The 17,884-nt window shown below is 38.7% G+C and overlaps 1 protein-coding gene across 7 annotated transcripts in view; it reads left to right on the forward strand.

Annotated features, from left to right (window-relative positions):
* The first annotated feature begins 404 nt into the window (after positions 1–404).
* COL15A1 (collagen type XV alpha 1 chain) overlaps positions 405–17,884 on the forward strand; it is a 132,791-nt gene continuing 115,311 nt past the window's right edge. For 4 of the 7 annotated variants that reach the window (XM_063159243.1, XM_063159224.1, XM_063159281.1 and 1 more), the window contains exons 1-2: positions 406–609; positions 727–809. In XM_063159243.1, the coding sequence (XP_063015313.1) occupies positions 599–609; positions 727–809 (94 nt within the window). In that variant the 5' untranslated portion in view covers positions 406–598. Of the gene's footprint in view, positions 610–726; positions 810–17,884 lie in introns of all 7 variants that reach the window. The other 3 variants (XM_063159234.1, XM_063159272.1, XM_063159262.1) reach the window with 1 other exon arrangement.

Genomic DNA, 17,884 nt, shown 5'->3' on the forward strand with positions numbered 1-17,884 from the left:
CTGTAGGTGACAAAATCTGTAAGACAGTGCAGGTGTGAATCCCAGGTGCTGCTTGCCATTTAACTGCTGCTCTGTCCTGCTCATACCTTCAAACTTTCTTCTGATAAATTTGGCTAAAATGGCAGGAGAAATGTCCATTCCATGTAGGAATTTGTATCACTGCCTGTGTAACGCTGGATGGAAGGATGTTGGAGGTCGTATTTTATTCAGTAAGTGGAGGTTGTGAGCAGGCGGGAGGGGAAGCTGGAGACGCTGTGCTGCTGCCTGTCAGGGTATACAGCAGTTAAAGACAGGGCTGGGTAATGACAGGGCTGGGATGATGTACAGCAGTAAGGGGTGTCCATCCATAAATACAGTAGGAAGTTTTCCGCAGTGGTCTGACAGGAAAGTCTACACGGAGTCAGATTTCAGAGCTGGAGCAGTGAATTGCAGTGAGTCACACAGAGAGCCTGAGTGCTGCCTTTGTTCCACTTGTGTCTGAACGTTGAAGGCGAAACAGCAGGCTCCAGTTTTTATTAACTTCTTATTTTCATAAGCATAAAACTCATGTGCACTGCACTTTTTTCTCACTTAAGTTCTTTCCACTGACTTTCAGAAAATGCTCTCATGGTAAGAACTCTTGCTTCTAAATTTTACTTTTTCTTTTTTTCCCCCCATGTGTTTCTGTGTTACACTCTTTGGTCTCATTCTTCCCCCACCCCCCTTTTTTTGGCACACCTGCTCCAGGCATGCCTGGTGGACCTGGGACTTGTCGCTACTGCTCTTTGGCTTGTCAATCCATGCCGGTGCAGCAGCTCAGATCATAGAAGGTAAGGCTTCTCCAAATCATGTTTATTATTTGAGAGTAAGTGTGGATTTTAAGATTTGCCTTCCTAATATGGAAAGAGACTCTACCATTTCAGATCTTCATTTTATCTGCTGCTTACTGCTTTATCATTTCATATAGGAAAGCTGCTGTGAGTTAGGAGCTTAAATTCCCATTCATTCTGGATGAGGGTAAATAAATACATTGGTTCTCCAGCTCTAAGGCAGCCTATCATGACAGCTTTCACAACATATCTTCAGAGTGTAATCATTAACAGAAAGTACTGTAAGGAATTCAGAATACTGCATGTTTTTACAATTAGGATAGACAGATGTGTCACTGTGGGCACATCAGGAATGTGCCAGGCCTGGTGTGAGTGCAGACATAGATGTGATGCTCCTTCCAGTGCATAGAAATTTCTCCTGGTAAAAGTCTGAACAAACTGAGATTTTCTAATCTCTTGAGTTAAATGTTTCATTTTACCAGTCCAGTCTTCATGGACTTTCAGTGAAAAGTCTTTTTGTAATTTCAGATCATACGTTCTTGTAACACAGCCAAATTCCTCAGCACCTCTGGAAGGCACAGCCTTACATTTAACTAGTGAGAGAGAACACTGGTTTAAAAGTTTACATGTAATTTTGAGAAAAAACTTTCACATATTACTTTGCCATTAGGAATGGTGATATTTACACCAAAAAGATTTTTGAACTCTCTTGCAAAACTAGTTGGCATTTGTTATGTAAATGACCTCTAGATAACTGTGTGATAGGAGCACTAGAAAGTATTGATGGGAAGTAGATACCACACATGAAGACTTTAATGTTACTCAATGGTTTTTCCCTTTCAATTGACACTGTCATAGATCACTGACACTTTGGCATCTAAAAGCCAAAGCCCCAGGTAATTATTTCAGTAGGAGGAAAAAGTCACAGATTAGTTATCACTAAAAAATGCTATAGGTACAGATGAGAAATATGTAATGATGTACATGTAATTAATCAAGGAAAGAAACAGAAACCAGCTCTTAGAATTAAGAACTGTATATTTAAATGGTGACTGATATATTGTTTATCCACTGAAGGCAGATCTGTTGCATCAGGTAAAAATGTTTTTCTTGAGCTAATGAATTACAGTGCATGAAAGAGGTCTGGACAGGAGAGAACAAAATTTTGGCACACATAAGTAAATAATCAGAGGATCATTAGAGCAGCAAGTAAAGAGACAAAACCTGCAAATATTTATTTGACGCACAACTTCTTTTTGGTGGATCTATGCTTTCCATTGCCTGAAGATCTGTTGTTTTTTTTTTTTTTTTTTAAATCTTCTGCCTGTGAAAATCAGATCAGATGTCAGAAGTAGGAAAGATAATCACTATTGTTTCTGGACAGTTTCTTCCAGTGCAGAATTTTACTGCTGCTGGAAGGACTCCTAACCTTACCATGAATGAAGATCAAGTGAGGCTATGGAAGTGTCCTAAGATCACTGGAGACTTAGAAACTGCTCTGGGAATATGTTTCATCATGATTGTCTTGGCCTTATATTCTCTACTCATTTGTCTGTTAATACAGAAGTTTCTGTTCCCAAATGTTTACTAAATATTTTCATATCTGATTTTTAAGTGCTTGATACAATGGAGGTCTCATGCTTTTCATTACACAGCACCTTTTCCTAATGCTTGATTTAAATTATTTCATTGTCTGAAATCAGGTGTTGAATGCTAGAGAAAGGAATAATATTCCTTTCCTTCTGGTGCTGCAAATACATGACTAATAGAAACCCTACCTGTAACTGAAGAGAAGAATTTCATACTTTAAATCTTTCAGTCTAGCTTCTGGAGAAATAACCTCATTTTCCTTTATCACAGTTCCTTTCAGCAGTAAAGTGCACAGAAATAAACTGTGTATTTAAGATGAAAATGCTTGGAGACACAGAGTGATGAATTGGCTCTGTGGTATTCAGCCTTTTGCTGTTAAAAGTATGCTTTATCCAGTGTCCTTTTGATCACTGTCTCCTTCTAGGTTACTGCTTTCCAGGATTCTCCAGCCCTGTGAATAATGCTGTACTGCTTTTCTGAGCCTCACTCTACTCCATCTACCCATAGCACAGATGGGTATCTCTAAATTCATTTGAATGAAAGAGAAACTGTGAATGAGTAAGTGCAGTTTAGAGCAACAGCACAGGTGCCTTCTGTTGTACCATTGTGCTGGCTACATGCAAAAAGGAAAAAATACCTTCAGATGTTCTTCAGTTGGTTAAATAATGGCAAGACAATTATTCAGGGATTGAACTATTCACTAAGGGATGGGGAAGGGGTAACTTACTTTTTACAAACCTGAAAACAATGCAGTGACCCTCAGATTTTAGAAATATTTGCCATCTTTGCCTTCACCATCTTTGTCCTCTTGTCTTCCCCAGGGGAGCACTGCATTGTGGACTAGGGTTGAGGGTGCTGAATAAAGCAAAAGCCTCAGCAGATGTCCAGCAGAGGGCTTGAGCTCTTTTATGACTTTGTGAGTGATACTAGAAAGACTAGAAAATTTTAATTTTTAAAAAATATTTCCTATCAGGAACAATGTTTTGACCAAGTCTTGTTTCTCTTGAGGAAATTGTGTATTATGATTGTTTCCTACATAGAAAAAGATGTGGCGGGGAGAATGATGGGAAGTTGTCATTCAGATGATAGTCTCTGAAATTGTTTGAGAACTTCTGGGCTCTATTTTAACTTTTTAGTAAATTTATGAGATGTTGGGTCTTTTAGTAGAAGTGTTGCTTTCATTTCCAAGTCCTGGAATTTCTGACTACTGCTTTCATGGTAAAATAAAATAGCAAATAAAAAAAAAAAGAAAGTATCTAAAAACTTATATTTGAAGAAATGAACTACTAGTTGTAAACCAAATATTTAAAATTTTGAAATATTTAGTTCAAAACTTTAAAATTCAGTTGCACGGTCTGCAAATCGATGGGATTTGATTATTATTTCAACAGAACTTCAAAGAAATATTGTCACCTTGCTTCAGGGTGAAACTGAAGAGGAGTTCTGACATCACAGCAGTTTCTCTGAATTAGAATGATGAATTTTACTATCTCTGCTGAAAGTTTTCAGTCCATTTCATTGCAGCTAGCATTGCACATGTGCAAATAGGTAAAGAATAAAATGCTTTCTTCCTCTTCACCCATATGTTGTGTTATTTGAACCATGGTGACCTTTTGCAGTTTTTCTCTTGTGTTCACAAAAATTTTGCAAATACAGTGCCCTATTCTTCTTGGGTCTGTGCAGGAGGACTGGAGATATGTTCCTATCTTAATTAATTACTTCATCACTTCTCTTTTGTTCAATTGACAATTAAGCATGTATCTATCTGTTCATAAAAGTGTGGTCTGTCTTATTCATCTGGCACTGCCTTGCAGTGCATCTGCTTGGCCCTTAATGATGCCTGATAATGTATCTTGATTTACACTAATTACCCTGGTTGCTTTTAACATGTTTTGCTTCTTCAACAACAAAATAAGTTAGTGAACTGAAGGTACTCAGAGCAAAGCCTTAAACTTGCTAGCACCCAAACTGTGGACAGACATAAAGTCAGAAAATCTCAATGCTAGCCTTGCTGAAGTTTGAGTGATAGACTTGCTCTAGCTTCTTGCGGAAGTGACATTTATTTGTCTAGGCTATCTAGATATTTATCAGTGTTTTTCAGTTCTTTACAGTCAAATCAGTGCCTGCATTTAAAAAAAAATGTTTTTAAAATGTTTAAATGTGTGTGGCTCTGCAGTTTATGTTATGTTAATGAGCTCTAAAAGAAGCTTTACAAATTTCTCATTGACATCTGTGTTTTATTATTAGCCAAGCTGAACAGCTCTTTCTTGGCCTAAGTAACATGCTTAGCTATAGTTTACATAAAGTAAATATTTGTCTCTTTCATTGGCCCTCTGTACACAGAAAGGCTGTCATTAGGCTGTTGACATAAACTTTGCACTCCTGACCTGCTGAGTTTAATGGAGGAATTGTGAATTATTGACTTTCATTGGCTGATGATCAGCTGGTGTGATTCTTACAAGCAGAGTACCGGAACTTCTCTTCACAGCAAACTGACATTATGAGTGTAAACAAACTTCTCTATGCATCCAAAATCTTGTTTCTACCAAGTAATTACTGTACGTGCTCTGAGTGTCAAATGTGGGCAATCACATGTGTCATGGGGATGGCTCAGTCCATTCTTTCCAAAGACAGGACACAATTACCTTGATAATAAAGCACAGTCCTCCTTAAAGAGAACTCAGATGGCACTGCAATCCTCTTGTACCAGAATGAGCATTTGGACATCATCAAACTGCAATTAAGTCTAAATTGAATGAGCCACTGTGATCCTTCAGGCACGTCTTCAAGCTGTTACCAGCTGTTGTGCATGTTTTCAATGTGGAACTGAGCCTGATTTCATAGTTGATAAAAAGCCTTTCCATGCAAAACACAGTAATTTACAATAGAAAATCACTTTGTTTCAGATGGGGCCATCTCTTTCAGTAGCTGAAGAGACTAATAACACCAGTAGAACAAACCTGATTTAGAAAATTTGTTCCATTCTGTCACTTTTCTAAATGGATTCTTTTTCTATGCAACGCTCTCTACATGTTATTTCTCTTGGACTATAAACTACATGCTTCCTAAGCAACTCTACCAGGCAACAGAAGACATTTTTTAGCTTTTTTTTTTGAGGCCTCAGAAGAGGAAACCAGCTGGGGTAGATATAGTGTTATAATGACAGTCTTCATTTCCTCTCTGAAGGCGTCCTTGGGCACACTAGAAGTCTGGAGTAAGCAGTTGTTTCCATGATCTTGAATTGAACTCAAAATCACATTTGTGTTTGCATTTGCCACTTGCATTTAGATTTGAAGGATCATTTCAATAAATGAGCATCAGGAGGAAAGATTTGACTGTATTATTTATGTTTGGTATATTCAAAGGGTTCCAAAGAACATATTTCTTACTCCAAAAAACATGTTAATTATGAGATCAAATGCTTGTTTTGGAGGATGTCTGCCCCTTTGGTTGTGATTTCTTCCCCTTGCCTTTGCTGTGTTAGCTATGGATCAGGTTTTTCTTGTAGTGGTGTCTCACATTTAACCAAATTCATGCAGTACCTTTGCCAATTTATGCAAGAGTGCCTTGTCTAGAAAGACAGTAAATTTTACAGTTCAGTGAATTCTGATTGCTTTATTTCGGCTGTCATTAATGGTAACTATTTAAGAGAGTATGTCTATTTATCATCATTAATTTTAAGTCCTCAAACAATCTTTTGCCATTTGGCCAACCCACACGATTACAGCAGGTTCATAAAACAACAAAATCAAACAGCAGTTTAGACTGTGGTTAATTCTCTTCATGAAACCTTCCCATCTCTAGCAGCTCCTGCTCCCAAACCTAAAAATTCATAAATGTTGCAGAGGGTCAAATACAGATAGAATTCTCCCAAAGAATGAGTAAAATTAGCAAACCTCAGTTTTAATGTATTTGCATATGAGCAGCATGAAATGACAGATGTATTATTCAGGATACTGGTCAGAAAACCTTGGAAAAAGCAACTGAAGAATGTATCCTGAAAAAGAATTGGAGTGTTTTAAATAATTTGTAGCTGCCTTACAGCCCAGTATGAGGAGAACTGGAGTCTGTACCAATTTTTCCTGAAGGGTTCTGAGAAGAACCAAGGTTTTCTGCAGCCACTCAAATGTGTTTCATTCCAAACATTCAATTGCTGGAAGCCTAAATCTGGTAATAGTGATTCAGCAATGAGATTTGAATATGAACTGCCCCATCACTCATGTCTTCTTTAGTACAGAAGACAAAATATTAACAAGTAAGTGCTTTAGCCAGTTCATTCTATATTTGAGAACCTCTTGGATCTTATAACATTGGGTCTACCTCCTCTGCTGCTTCTGAATCCACTTCTTGCTGTGAAGAGTTACTGCAGTAACTTAGAACTGCTCAGGTAGCATTAACTTCCAGTCCTATTTGTGACATATCTTCCTCTGAACTGTGAAATGAGAGTTCCAGACATAGTCATGATGCCTGGCTCTGCTTCTTTGGAAAGCTGAATATAGCTTTTGGCTTTCTCTGTACTTTTTTGGTGGTTGGTGACCAAGACGGCATTATAACATCTATCATTACTGATTGCATTTTATAATCACTGCCCTTCTTACAAGTGACAAACATAACCTAACTCAAGGAGAACAGAACCCAACTAGAAATAATTTTTAATTCTGTGCTGCCTGCTAAAGAGTAAGTTGACGACTCTTGAGAGAAAAGAATAGTGCTCCAAGACATGCTTCAAAATTTCCTATAAGCAGGGGATATTTTGAATAGCCTGTAACTGGAGTTTGCTGAAAAACAGTTTCAGAACATAAACCTGTGTGACATCCAAGCTCTGATTCATCTCTGGTGATATTTAATGTAAGTACACTCAAACAGCAAAATGAAACATATGAAGTTGCAAACTTCAGGATCAGGTAGCATGGGAAAATTATAGAGACACTGTCTGAGAGCATGGGAATGAGCTCAGGAAAGTCAAAACCCAGTTGGGATTAAATTTAGCAAGGGAAGAGAAAAGCAACAAGAAAGGCTTTTACAGGTATACCAGCAGAAAAAAAAAAGTTTACAGCACTTCATGAGACACATCCATGAGGGCTTGTCAAACTGGCTGATACCACTGAGATAGAACTTTGAAATACAATCTTTGAAAGACTGTGTTGATCAGAAGATCCTGTGAATGGAAAGAAATCCAGTGTCACTCCTGTTTTCAAGAGCAAAGAGCAGGACCTGGGGATCTGCAGGCTGAGCAGCTGACCTCGGTTCCTGGGAAGGTGTGGGAGCACATAATTGTGGAGGACATTTTAGTAAGAACAAGGTGATTAGGAATAGTCATCACAAAAGTGGGAAGGGGAAAGTCTTGCCCAAAAATCTCATAGCCTTAAGTAATTAAATGACCAGCTCAGTGTGTGAGGAAAAGACAGCTGATATTCGTGGTCTTGAGTAAGACTTTCAGCACTGTCTCCTGTAACTTCCATGGAAATAAACTCTTGAAATAAGGACGAGATGAGCGAGCAGTTGACAACAGCCTGACCTACATGTGCTTGAAGGGGTGTAACCAGTGGTATGAAGTGCAGTTACTGGGTGCCAGTGTCCTCTCCATCAGTGTACTACTCTGTGGTGCATTCTGAGCCCAACACTCCTTAACTGAACCCTGAGCATCTCAGGTAGAAGCCGGTCCTGAAATCAAGAGCGATCCCTTCAAAAATGTTACAACTTGAGTACCCTGGCTCTTGGAGCCCAGGCTGGCTCTTGGAACTCCGGCTCAATGCCTGGAGTGGGGAACTGCCTTGGTGTGGGGATTTACCAGAGGCAGAACCTTTAGAAACACTTGCTCTAAGATGCCAGACACAAGCCAAAGGACCAGGCAGAGGAGAAAGGAGAAGGCTCTCCATCTTGAGGTTCCACAAGAAAGGACTCATTCCATGTAAAGCAATCAGAAACAAAGAGCCTTGGGCACGCCTGTGCAAGGGGCTGAGTTCAGATGCAAGTCAGGAGGTGGATACAAACAGCTAACCAATAGGGAATCCTCAGGGGCAGAATGAGGGGATTATATTGAGTGTCTGGGGCCAGTTGGGGTAGGAGGGTGGAGAGGATGGGTCACATGGGCCAATGGGGCTTTCAGGAGTAGGGGAATTCCAAAGGGATGTTGCAGACAGGGATTGGCCCGACGTTTAAGTGGCAGGGAAGGTTAGGGAACAAAAGGGGCTGGGTTGCTTTGACAGGCAGGGAAAGAGATGGAACAAGGGGCGCAGAATGGCATAAGGGACAGCTTTGAGGGAGGGTAAAACCAGGGGTAAACCAACACAGGGAGAACATGGGGGTACAGCAGAATGAACCACTTAACAAGGAATCAATAAAATAAATTCGAACCACAATGCTTGAGCTGTGAGCCATCCCATGGGAAAAAACAGGCAACTAGAAAGAGTGGATCTGTTTGGGGCTGGAAAAGAACTGTATAGCTTTTCTAAATTTATTATTTTCTCCTCTTTGACCTTACCAAAGAAATGGAACCAGATGGCAGTATGTATCAAGATCAGATCTTGTATCTATGTATCTTTTTTCCCCCACCATTATGCATATACACTGTATCATTGTATGTTTGATGTCTTAATTTGATACTAACAGCTGTCAAGCACATGCTGCAGGTACAACATTTCTAGAAATATATGAATTTAGAGTTGTTGCTGCTTGTCCCTGTGTTTCTTTCTGTCCCACAGAAGATGTCTGTCTCAGCACTGTTATGTTGCATGAGAAAGTAAATCTTCAGGTGTAAAAAAGTTGTGAATAATGAAAACAAATGTGCTGGTAGCTTGAGTAATTATTAGGCATTAATGTGTACATAGTGGTCTACAAAGCAAACTATGGGGAAAATTATGCAAAAGCTAAGGCTTTTCTAGGAATCCTCTCATTTTTGGAATTCTTAACACCAAAATATCCATTGATCAGGAATCCTTCTTGCCAGTGCTTTGGCTACCTCACAGATGGAGGTGTTAGGGAGCAGTGTCTCCCCACAGTAAGGATTTTTACTTCTGCCATTCTGCTTTGGTTAGCTATGGACCAACTTAATACACTGAGTCACTTGTGTGAATGTGATGCTTTTTTATTCTCAGAGGGCCAAAGTTTTAGCTTTTCTTAGTCTTCAACTTTCCAAAGGCTGTTCCAGTTCCATCTGTTTCAACACTCTGCCAAACCAGCACAGCTCTTGACTTGGTAAGGCAGAACCACTCATCTGTAATGAATGCTCCACAGTAGGGCTGCCACTTTGTGGCGCTTGTGGGTGTGAGTATACATTACTTGAACCCTCTCATGCTTTCCACAGCAAAAAACAAGAAAACATTTCATCCTATTCAGGCTGGCCATAAATGTGGTTTAACCCACATGGTTTGATTTTTTTTTTAGTTTCTGTCTTTAGTTTCTTTCACATGCAATTACAGGAAAGGTATAAAACACATACTAGTTTTGAAAGTTGTCTCAGCTGAACAGATCTGGCTCTTGATCAAAATAACCTATTAGTTATTGTAATGAAAGAGTATTAATGTAAAAATACTTACCTAAAAGAGTTTTACTTTTCAGTGTTCTATAATATCATATTAGTGTATATAGCTCTGTTTGTTTTTACTAAACAATACTTGACTGAACTCAAAGTACTGCTTAAGGTGTCCTTATATTATAATCAAGGCTTTGATTCTACATCTATTTTTGTTTGGTTTTTTTTGTATGTTGGGTTTTCAGGAGGTTTGGGGGTGTATGCTTTTGTTTTCTGATGCACTTAAAGTGAAACTTAAATCTATCACAAGATGCAGATCTGAGAAATTAGTACCACATGGCAATATCCTGGTCCAGAGATATGATGAGTTGGGGAGTGGGGGTGGTGTTTAGTGCAAGTGTAAACATTCATAAAATTTCAAGAGTGCTTTCTCAGTGGAAAAATAAACAAACCACTGGTGACCTGAGTATTGTAGCTCCTTTTTCATACTTCTCTTGCAGAATTCCAAAAGACAGGATGGAATTGTGCCAACTCTGTTACTGCTTTGCACACATGAGCTTTGATTTGCTCAAAAAAGAAGTTTTCATTAAAAAAGGAAGTGAGGTTAAAACTGCTGCTCCAACTAGGAGTTAACACAGACTCCCAAGTATTTATAGTATGAGTGTTAAATGAATACTTGCTCACAAGCCCTCTGACACACTGAAGCTACTCATATTTTAAGTGTCCTATTTCGAGACATATTGTTTCCAGACACATTGCAGAATTTCTATTAAGAGCAGTCAAAAGAAGCTGCTGTCTCATTTAGCTCCTATACAGTCCACCAAACAATAGTAAATACATGAGCTGGTACAAGTGCCTGAAACAACTATGGGGAAAGCAAGACTATCTACATGAATGCCTTGTCTTGTCCTCTGTTCTGTGTGTAATTACAGTACCATAGACATACACTGAAGTATTTTGGAAATATTAACTATCCCTGTTATCTCTGTGTGATATGTTTATCTGATATGAGCAAAAGGTTTTCCTGTGTCTGAATACTTAGCTCTGCTGTGTTTTCTTCATGGATGAATTTCTAAGCCTACATCAGTGTAACACAAGCAATGCAGACTGAAATCATGAAGGAAAATTCATTCTGTTAGAATGACACCATCATCAAAATGGTTGAGAGGTGGTGTTAATTTCCTCACTGAGGAGGAAACACTGTGTGCCTCCAACTTCTTTCAGCCTTTCCATTTTTGATTCACAGTATATAGAAGGAGCAAACTTTGCATTTTGAAATCAGAAGAGGCAGGGAGACACTCAGCACTTGTCTCCTCATCCTCTTGCATCTGCACAAGGATCAGAGAAGAACTTGGTCGTAACATCTTTATCTGTCCTGAAGTGGAAGTGGATCAGTTTAACAGGCTTCAGATGGTTCTCTACCTCTGTAATGGACATGAAACAAAGAGTTCTCAATGGCCAGTTTACTTAAAATACATCTCATAAGGTGTAGGGAAAGCCTAAAGATTGAGGGTCATATTCACATTATCTGTGGGTGTCCCAAACTGAGCCTGTCTTGCTGCAGTTTAGAAACTTCAGGCATTATTCATCTGAAGATGAAGCTTTTTTGTTAAGCATCTAGAATAGCCTGCAGTGTACAGAACTTATCTCTGACAGGCTCTCTCTCTCACTTCATTGGTATATCAGCATTTTGTCAGCTGCTCCTATTCAATATTCTAGTATTGTTGACTTGTAGATCCTAGGTGTCTTTCTTAACAACTTCAGCTACCTTGTACCTCAAAAAGTTTCCACTCTTGGGCAAGGTGATGACATGGTCCTCATCATCTCTGTTTGAACGGTGGTAGAAACAACAGAGGCAGACTCTTTTTAGAGGGTAAAACAGAGCAAAAGAATAAGTAGCAGCCAAAAGATGCAACAAAGGAAATTTTGATTGAGCAAGTAGGGGAAAAAAAATCTTCACCATCGCAGCAGTTAAGTCCTTGAAGAAGTTGGTGAGAGGGTTTGTGGAATCTCCATTCTTACAATCGTTCTAAACTTGACTAGATAGAGCTCTTGACAACATTATTCTTCAGGATAGCCCTGCATTAAGCAGCACATTGGATTAGATGACTTTTGCAAGGCTCTTGCAAACTAGTTTTACCTGTGATTTTTAAAAAGGGAACTTAAAATTGGGTTTTGCATAATTAATTTGTTTCTGAGCCTCATTCTCAGTGATGTGATCACAGAAAACGGCAGTCAAAGATGAAGAAAGCTAATATAGTTAATTCTGAAAGACCTGGATTGTTCTTGGCTGTCTTAATCCCTTGCTGTTTGTGAGCCTTGTTAGAATAATCAGAGTCCTGATACGCTGTTATACCCTACAACCATATGGAATCAAATTACCCTTTTCCACTTTATATGCTTGTCTAAAGATAGGTCAAAGGATATACCCTTTTCTTTATCCATTTTTTGCTTTTTCCTTTTTCCCCTTTCCCCTTTCCTTTTTCCCTTTCTCCATTTTTATTTCTCCATTTGCCTCTTTCTCCTCCCTTTTAATTTCCACTTCTGTTTCTTGTTTTATTTTGTTTTGAAATTCTGTAGAATGCCTTTGGGAAAATAATCTTGGAGTAGAACACAGGAATATGTTACTGTAACCTTATGATTTCTCATCTTTCCTCATGGTTCTGCAGATCATGAAGCTCTTTAAAAAATGCTCTTTTCCTCCCTTTCCAAGAGAGCAGACATGAAAAATTTTTGAAATTTATGTGCCTTCTTGCTCTCTGACCTTTCAGGGACTCATGGTCAGGCAGGCTAAACTGACCACAAACTCTGTGGTCCATCCTTCTCTGCAGCTCTTTGCACTCAGTATCAGAAGGATCCCGTCACAGTGACTTGAGTCACAAACTTCAGCTGTTTGGACAGAGGCAGACTGTACCTCTGCATTAACTCAAGCAAACCTGTTACTGTCATGACTGTGATGGCATTTGCTCCTGAGTTATTGTCCTTCTACTAATGCACTAGATAAACTCTCAGTATAAAAAGTCTCCCATTTCAAGAAATACTTCTCAAACCAAAACAGACCTGAGCATGGGCACGTATCTCAGGACAGAAAATGAAAAGCTGTTGTATTAACTATATGACTAGCAAGACCAATATAGTACATAGGACCAATTGAATTTTTTTGATGTCCTATTTACATATATTTTGAGTTTTGCAAATGGAGGAGAATTTCCCCTCTGTCTAACTCAAGGACCTAATTTGTTACTTGGAATTAGTAATTTTAAACTATCCTATTCTATCTGATAGGCTTGCCTCAAATTTAAAAAAAATGTCAGACCCAGAAGACTGTACTAAATGGGCCAGAGTCCTAAAATATCAGTGACTATGTGAGCTAAGCTGAGACTTATTGTTCTTATTCTGTGTTATTCCTGCTATATGCATGTCACAGAAAGTAGCATTCTATTTTTGGGTAATCACTGAACATTATGAAGGGTTTCTACCTGCAATATAAATGGAAATTTTAAACTTAAAACCGACAATGAGTCCTTGCTTAAACTGGTGCTTTATTTAGCTCTTAAAAGCTAATCTCAGCCCTGTAGGGTCAAGGCTTAAATAAACAAAAAAGAGTATGCTGTAAGATCAAGAAAGCAAAAACATATTTCTTCCCTTAGAGGCCAAAATTCATAAAATGCAGTAAAATCTCGCTCAGTTGTACTGTCATTGTCTATACTGCTTTCTCCTCATTTTAACTCAGAAACAAATACATCTGTTCTTCTTTAACTGGAAATCATTCTGCTGGAAGAGACTTGGGTCTGGATTAGTTGTGATATAAATCACTAATAAATTCTTATGTGTATTTCTCATTATATAAAGTTTTACAGCCATGCCACCTTACAAAGAATTAGTTGGCTGAATTTTATCCTCGAAGACTACTAATTACTGCAATTAAAAAACTCTTTGTGTTTTCTTATTAATCTGATTACACATTGCATGTTTCTCTAGATACAAGAAAGTTTTGACGCTCTGTTACATGAATATATTTTTCATTCATAGTTTTTCTTCATTTTGAAGCTGTATCATGAATATATGTATGCTCTGAATATATACTTGGCAAGATGTTACTGTAGTTTTCATTTTCTTGATAGCAGGTGTAGACTGTCAGAGAACACCAAAGGCGGGCCGCTCTGCAGTGGTCAGGGAGCTGGAAGCCAAACCTCTGAAAAAATGACCTCACCAGCAAGGACACGGTTCCACAGAAAGAAAGCAAAATTATCAGAGTAGTTTGTTGGTGGCACCCAAGTTCAGCCAAGAGTCTGTATCATTGCACAAGTCCACAGTGATGAGGAGGCCAGAAAGTCAAGCCAGGAATACAAGTTTTTGGGTAAAGCCCTGGGTCTGAGTCAGCAGGACTCATGGCTGGCTGGACATGGAGTAGCCAGCTGCAACATAACACAGGCATGGGCCAAAGGCAAGATCCTCAGTTTGAAGGCAACTGCCAAAAGAAGGAGTGAGGGAAAGCCCTGCTGTGGCTTCTTCAAACTGTTTTTACAGGGAATGTTAAATGCATGAAACCTACACTGTCACAGAGCAATGAAGTTTCTGTACCTGCTCTGGAGGTGAAACTTTGTTACTGACTTGTCTTCAGATTTTAACATTATAGTGGAGAGCGCTGTCTTGGTTTCCTGTCTGGACACAGAATAAAAAAGGTCCTCCTAGCTTTTACTACAGCTGAAGTGATTACTTACTGGATGATGTCTAAAATTGTCTCAGAGAGAACAGTACTTTCACTGCAGGATCTTTTGATCCAGACTTTCATTTCAGGATGTTGCCTTATTATTAATCTGTGCCTATCGTGTGCCTTTGTAGCAGAGAAGCAATGGTGCCAGCAGCAATTCTTGTCAGATGGAAATGGCAGAAGGGTCAAATATAAGCCCTAACAGATGGTCCCATAAGATATTCCTGAAGCATTTTGAACTTTGTACTGCTTGAACTTTGTCTCAGCTAGTTATGGAGGAAGGTTTGAAGGGTTTGTGGTGCAGGGCAAAGCCTCACAGTAGCACAGGCAGTTTATGATTTGGAGATGGAAAAGCTTAGAGAAGTCACTATACAAAATGCACTCTTTTACACAGTCAGAAGTTATTCTGTCATTGGTGATGATGATGATGATGATATGAAATCTTTCTGGGTCCTGGGATTCCCTGTTCCATCATCCTTTTACAGGACTATTTATGCTTGCACACTGAGAAAAAAATATGCCTATTTGCCAAAGCAGAGAACTAGATCTTTTCTGAATTTGCAAAGCTATTTCAATGATTAAAATTAATAATTAATATGGTAACTAATATGATAACTTCCAACAAGAAAACCTACAGAGACCTGTGTGCAGCTCATAATGACTTTGGGGTACCATAGCTTACCCTTAGATGCATGATATTTTGTCCAGAGAAAACCATGTTGCCTTCCTATCAACAATAATTTGGTTTTAGTTTTGCTGCCTTGCATCTGTTATTTTAATGTGGTCAATAGTAGAAATTTGAAATGCAATGGCATATGTTCCTTGAGAACCTCCTTTCTAGGCAGACAAGAAAAATAAAGGTGGTTTGAAATTCTCTTTACTCTGTCTGACAAAAACCCAGTGGCCTTGTGGCAACTGCAAAACCTGATGTATTTCAGAGATCAGTTTTGTCTGTGTTCATGCTGTCTTTTTTTCATGCCAAGGGTACTGACCAAATCCATTGTAACTGTCATTTATTAAACTGTACATTAGGAAAAGCATATGGGAATAGCCACATTGTTCAGAGAGAAATTGCTGTTTGTAACTGCTTCCAGCTTGCTCTTTCTCTATATTAAAGCATTTCATGCTACAGCCAACTGTTCAAACATATAGTTCTGTGTATGTAGAACACTGACACTTTGAAGTCTGGATCATTTCAAGACATACTGTCCTCTGCTTTCTGAACTCAGTATTACTACTGGCTTCTTTTTCCCCTGATTGATTTGAATTTCCGCCAAGTGAAGGCAGTTTTGCAGTAGTTGAATTAGCACTTCTCCAGAAAAGTTGATTGCAATGTGCTGTATGGAGAAAGAAGTTTTATTTTCTTAAGCATTTCTGTAATGACTCTGACCCCTGGCCATAAACCAGCACATTTGTGAGGGGGGGTGTTCCATGTACCCAGAGCGAAGGTACACGTCTGACACAGAGGGCAGCCATTGATCAACAGAGATTAATGAAGGAAAACTGCCTTTGGGTATCTGTCAACTTCTAGAAATTTTTCGTTGCAGCAGATGGTCTTGGGTTACTACTAAAGGAAATGAACATTAATTTGGATAAACTAGATGCTAAAATTCATGCAACAGTATGAATTTTTAAGGTCTTTTTTTTTAAAAAACAAGGACTTTATTTAAAACATGGAAAGAATACAGCTCTTGTTCCTCCAGGAACAAGCTGACCAGTAAAAAGATGTAAGGATTCTGCAAGATTTAAAGGATTAATTTTCCCAGTGGACAGTCTATTCCATAATTACTCATTTTCTTGTGCTCTGCCTTGGACACCGGCCACCACTGAGGACTGAAGCAAACAGATGTCTTGTGAGGTAGCAAGAGGGTGCCTTCTTTGTTGCTCACAGAGTATGGCTCACATTGTGCAGAAAAACAGCTCGCACCTGCTGAGGCTGTGCTAAGGATTTTATTTACGTCTTTTACTTCCACTGTAGTCCAAATTTGGTCCAACTGCTGCTGGATATATTCTGCATTTGAAACTGTGCCAAAGCCAAGGGAAACCTGCTATGATTAAACATAATAAGGGGTTTTAACTTGTAGCTTTGCCTTCCTTAAAAAGGTTTATGCTTTCCCCACTTATGGGTGTCACTACAGAAAGGTTGCAGAAGTGAGAAGAAGCTGCAGGATCTTCTTTCTATAGATTTAGCTCTAGATAAAGTCTACATTTGCTTTTCTTAGGCATTTCTGATACTCTTAAAAATGACAATAGCAATAATAATTTGTGTTTCTTTTTAATGTAAAGTGAAGCATTGACCTTTTCTCAACAATTTTCCCACACTTATTCTGTAAGATATGAAATTTTACTAACCCTTGGAAATGTGTTCCATCATCTCCCAGTTCATTTGTGGTTCCAGAGAGTCCAACTCCTACCTCTGTGACAGCCACAAAATGGAAATTTCTGTATTATGGAACTGTCCTGAAGCCTTGAACTTGAGATATCCACGTGAATTGAAAAAATCAGTTACAATTTTGTGCCTGATTTTACATAGCAGGCCAGACCCATCTAATGAAGCATGACTGTGTTTTGGCAGAAGTTCATTGGCACTTGCATGTTTTCTATAATTTTTAATCAGTAGGCTTTTTAAAAAACTTGCTTCATTATGAAAATCCTCCTCAGAACAATTAGGAAAAAGAAATTAGAGCTATGGACCTGAATAATAGGAGTAGTCTATGTGGTATTTACTGTGGGAGATGAAAATTCAGGCCAGCTGAATGCTGAAATGAATACAAAAGCAATGGAAAACTGGAGCCAGAGGGGTTGAAATCTTTGCTGTTTTCTGCAAGCTTGGATCCTAAACCAGCACACAGTGTGATAAAGCCAAAGTAGCATCATGGAGACCCAGCACTGCCTTGAAAACAGAAACTGCCAGAGAAAAGAGTAAGGGCAGATGGGATTTACTAAATGCTGCCAATTTTCTTTCCAGCTTTGCCAGTTAGTGACTGTGATATGATCAAATTGTTGCAATCTATGAGTAACGAGTGGTTCAGTCATTCTGTGTTTGAGCTGAAAAAGTTCAGTAGACACTGGAATGGTGTCGACAAAATTTGTGTCAAGACTCTTTGGAAGATGGCTTCATTGCAAAACAATTAGTGCTGTCCAACATAATTATGAGTGTTTTATACAAATTGCTATTAATTCCATGGGTGAATATGGATTCCCTGCTATATCAAACACATACAAATTTTTGAACAGAGACTTTTTTTTAATGGCTGGGAACCTTATGAATACTGTTAAGATCAAAAGGATTTTCAT

This window comes from Melospiza melodia, chromosome 1, assembly GCF_035770615.1.
Source record: "Melospiza melodia melodia isolate bMelMel2 chromosome 1, bMelMel2.pri, whole genome shotgun sequence".
NCBI lineage: Eukaryota > Metazoa > Chordata > Aves > Passeriformes > Passerellidae > Melospiza > Melospiza melodia.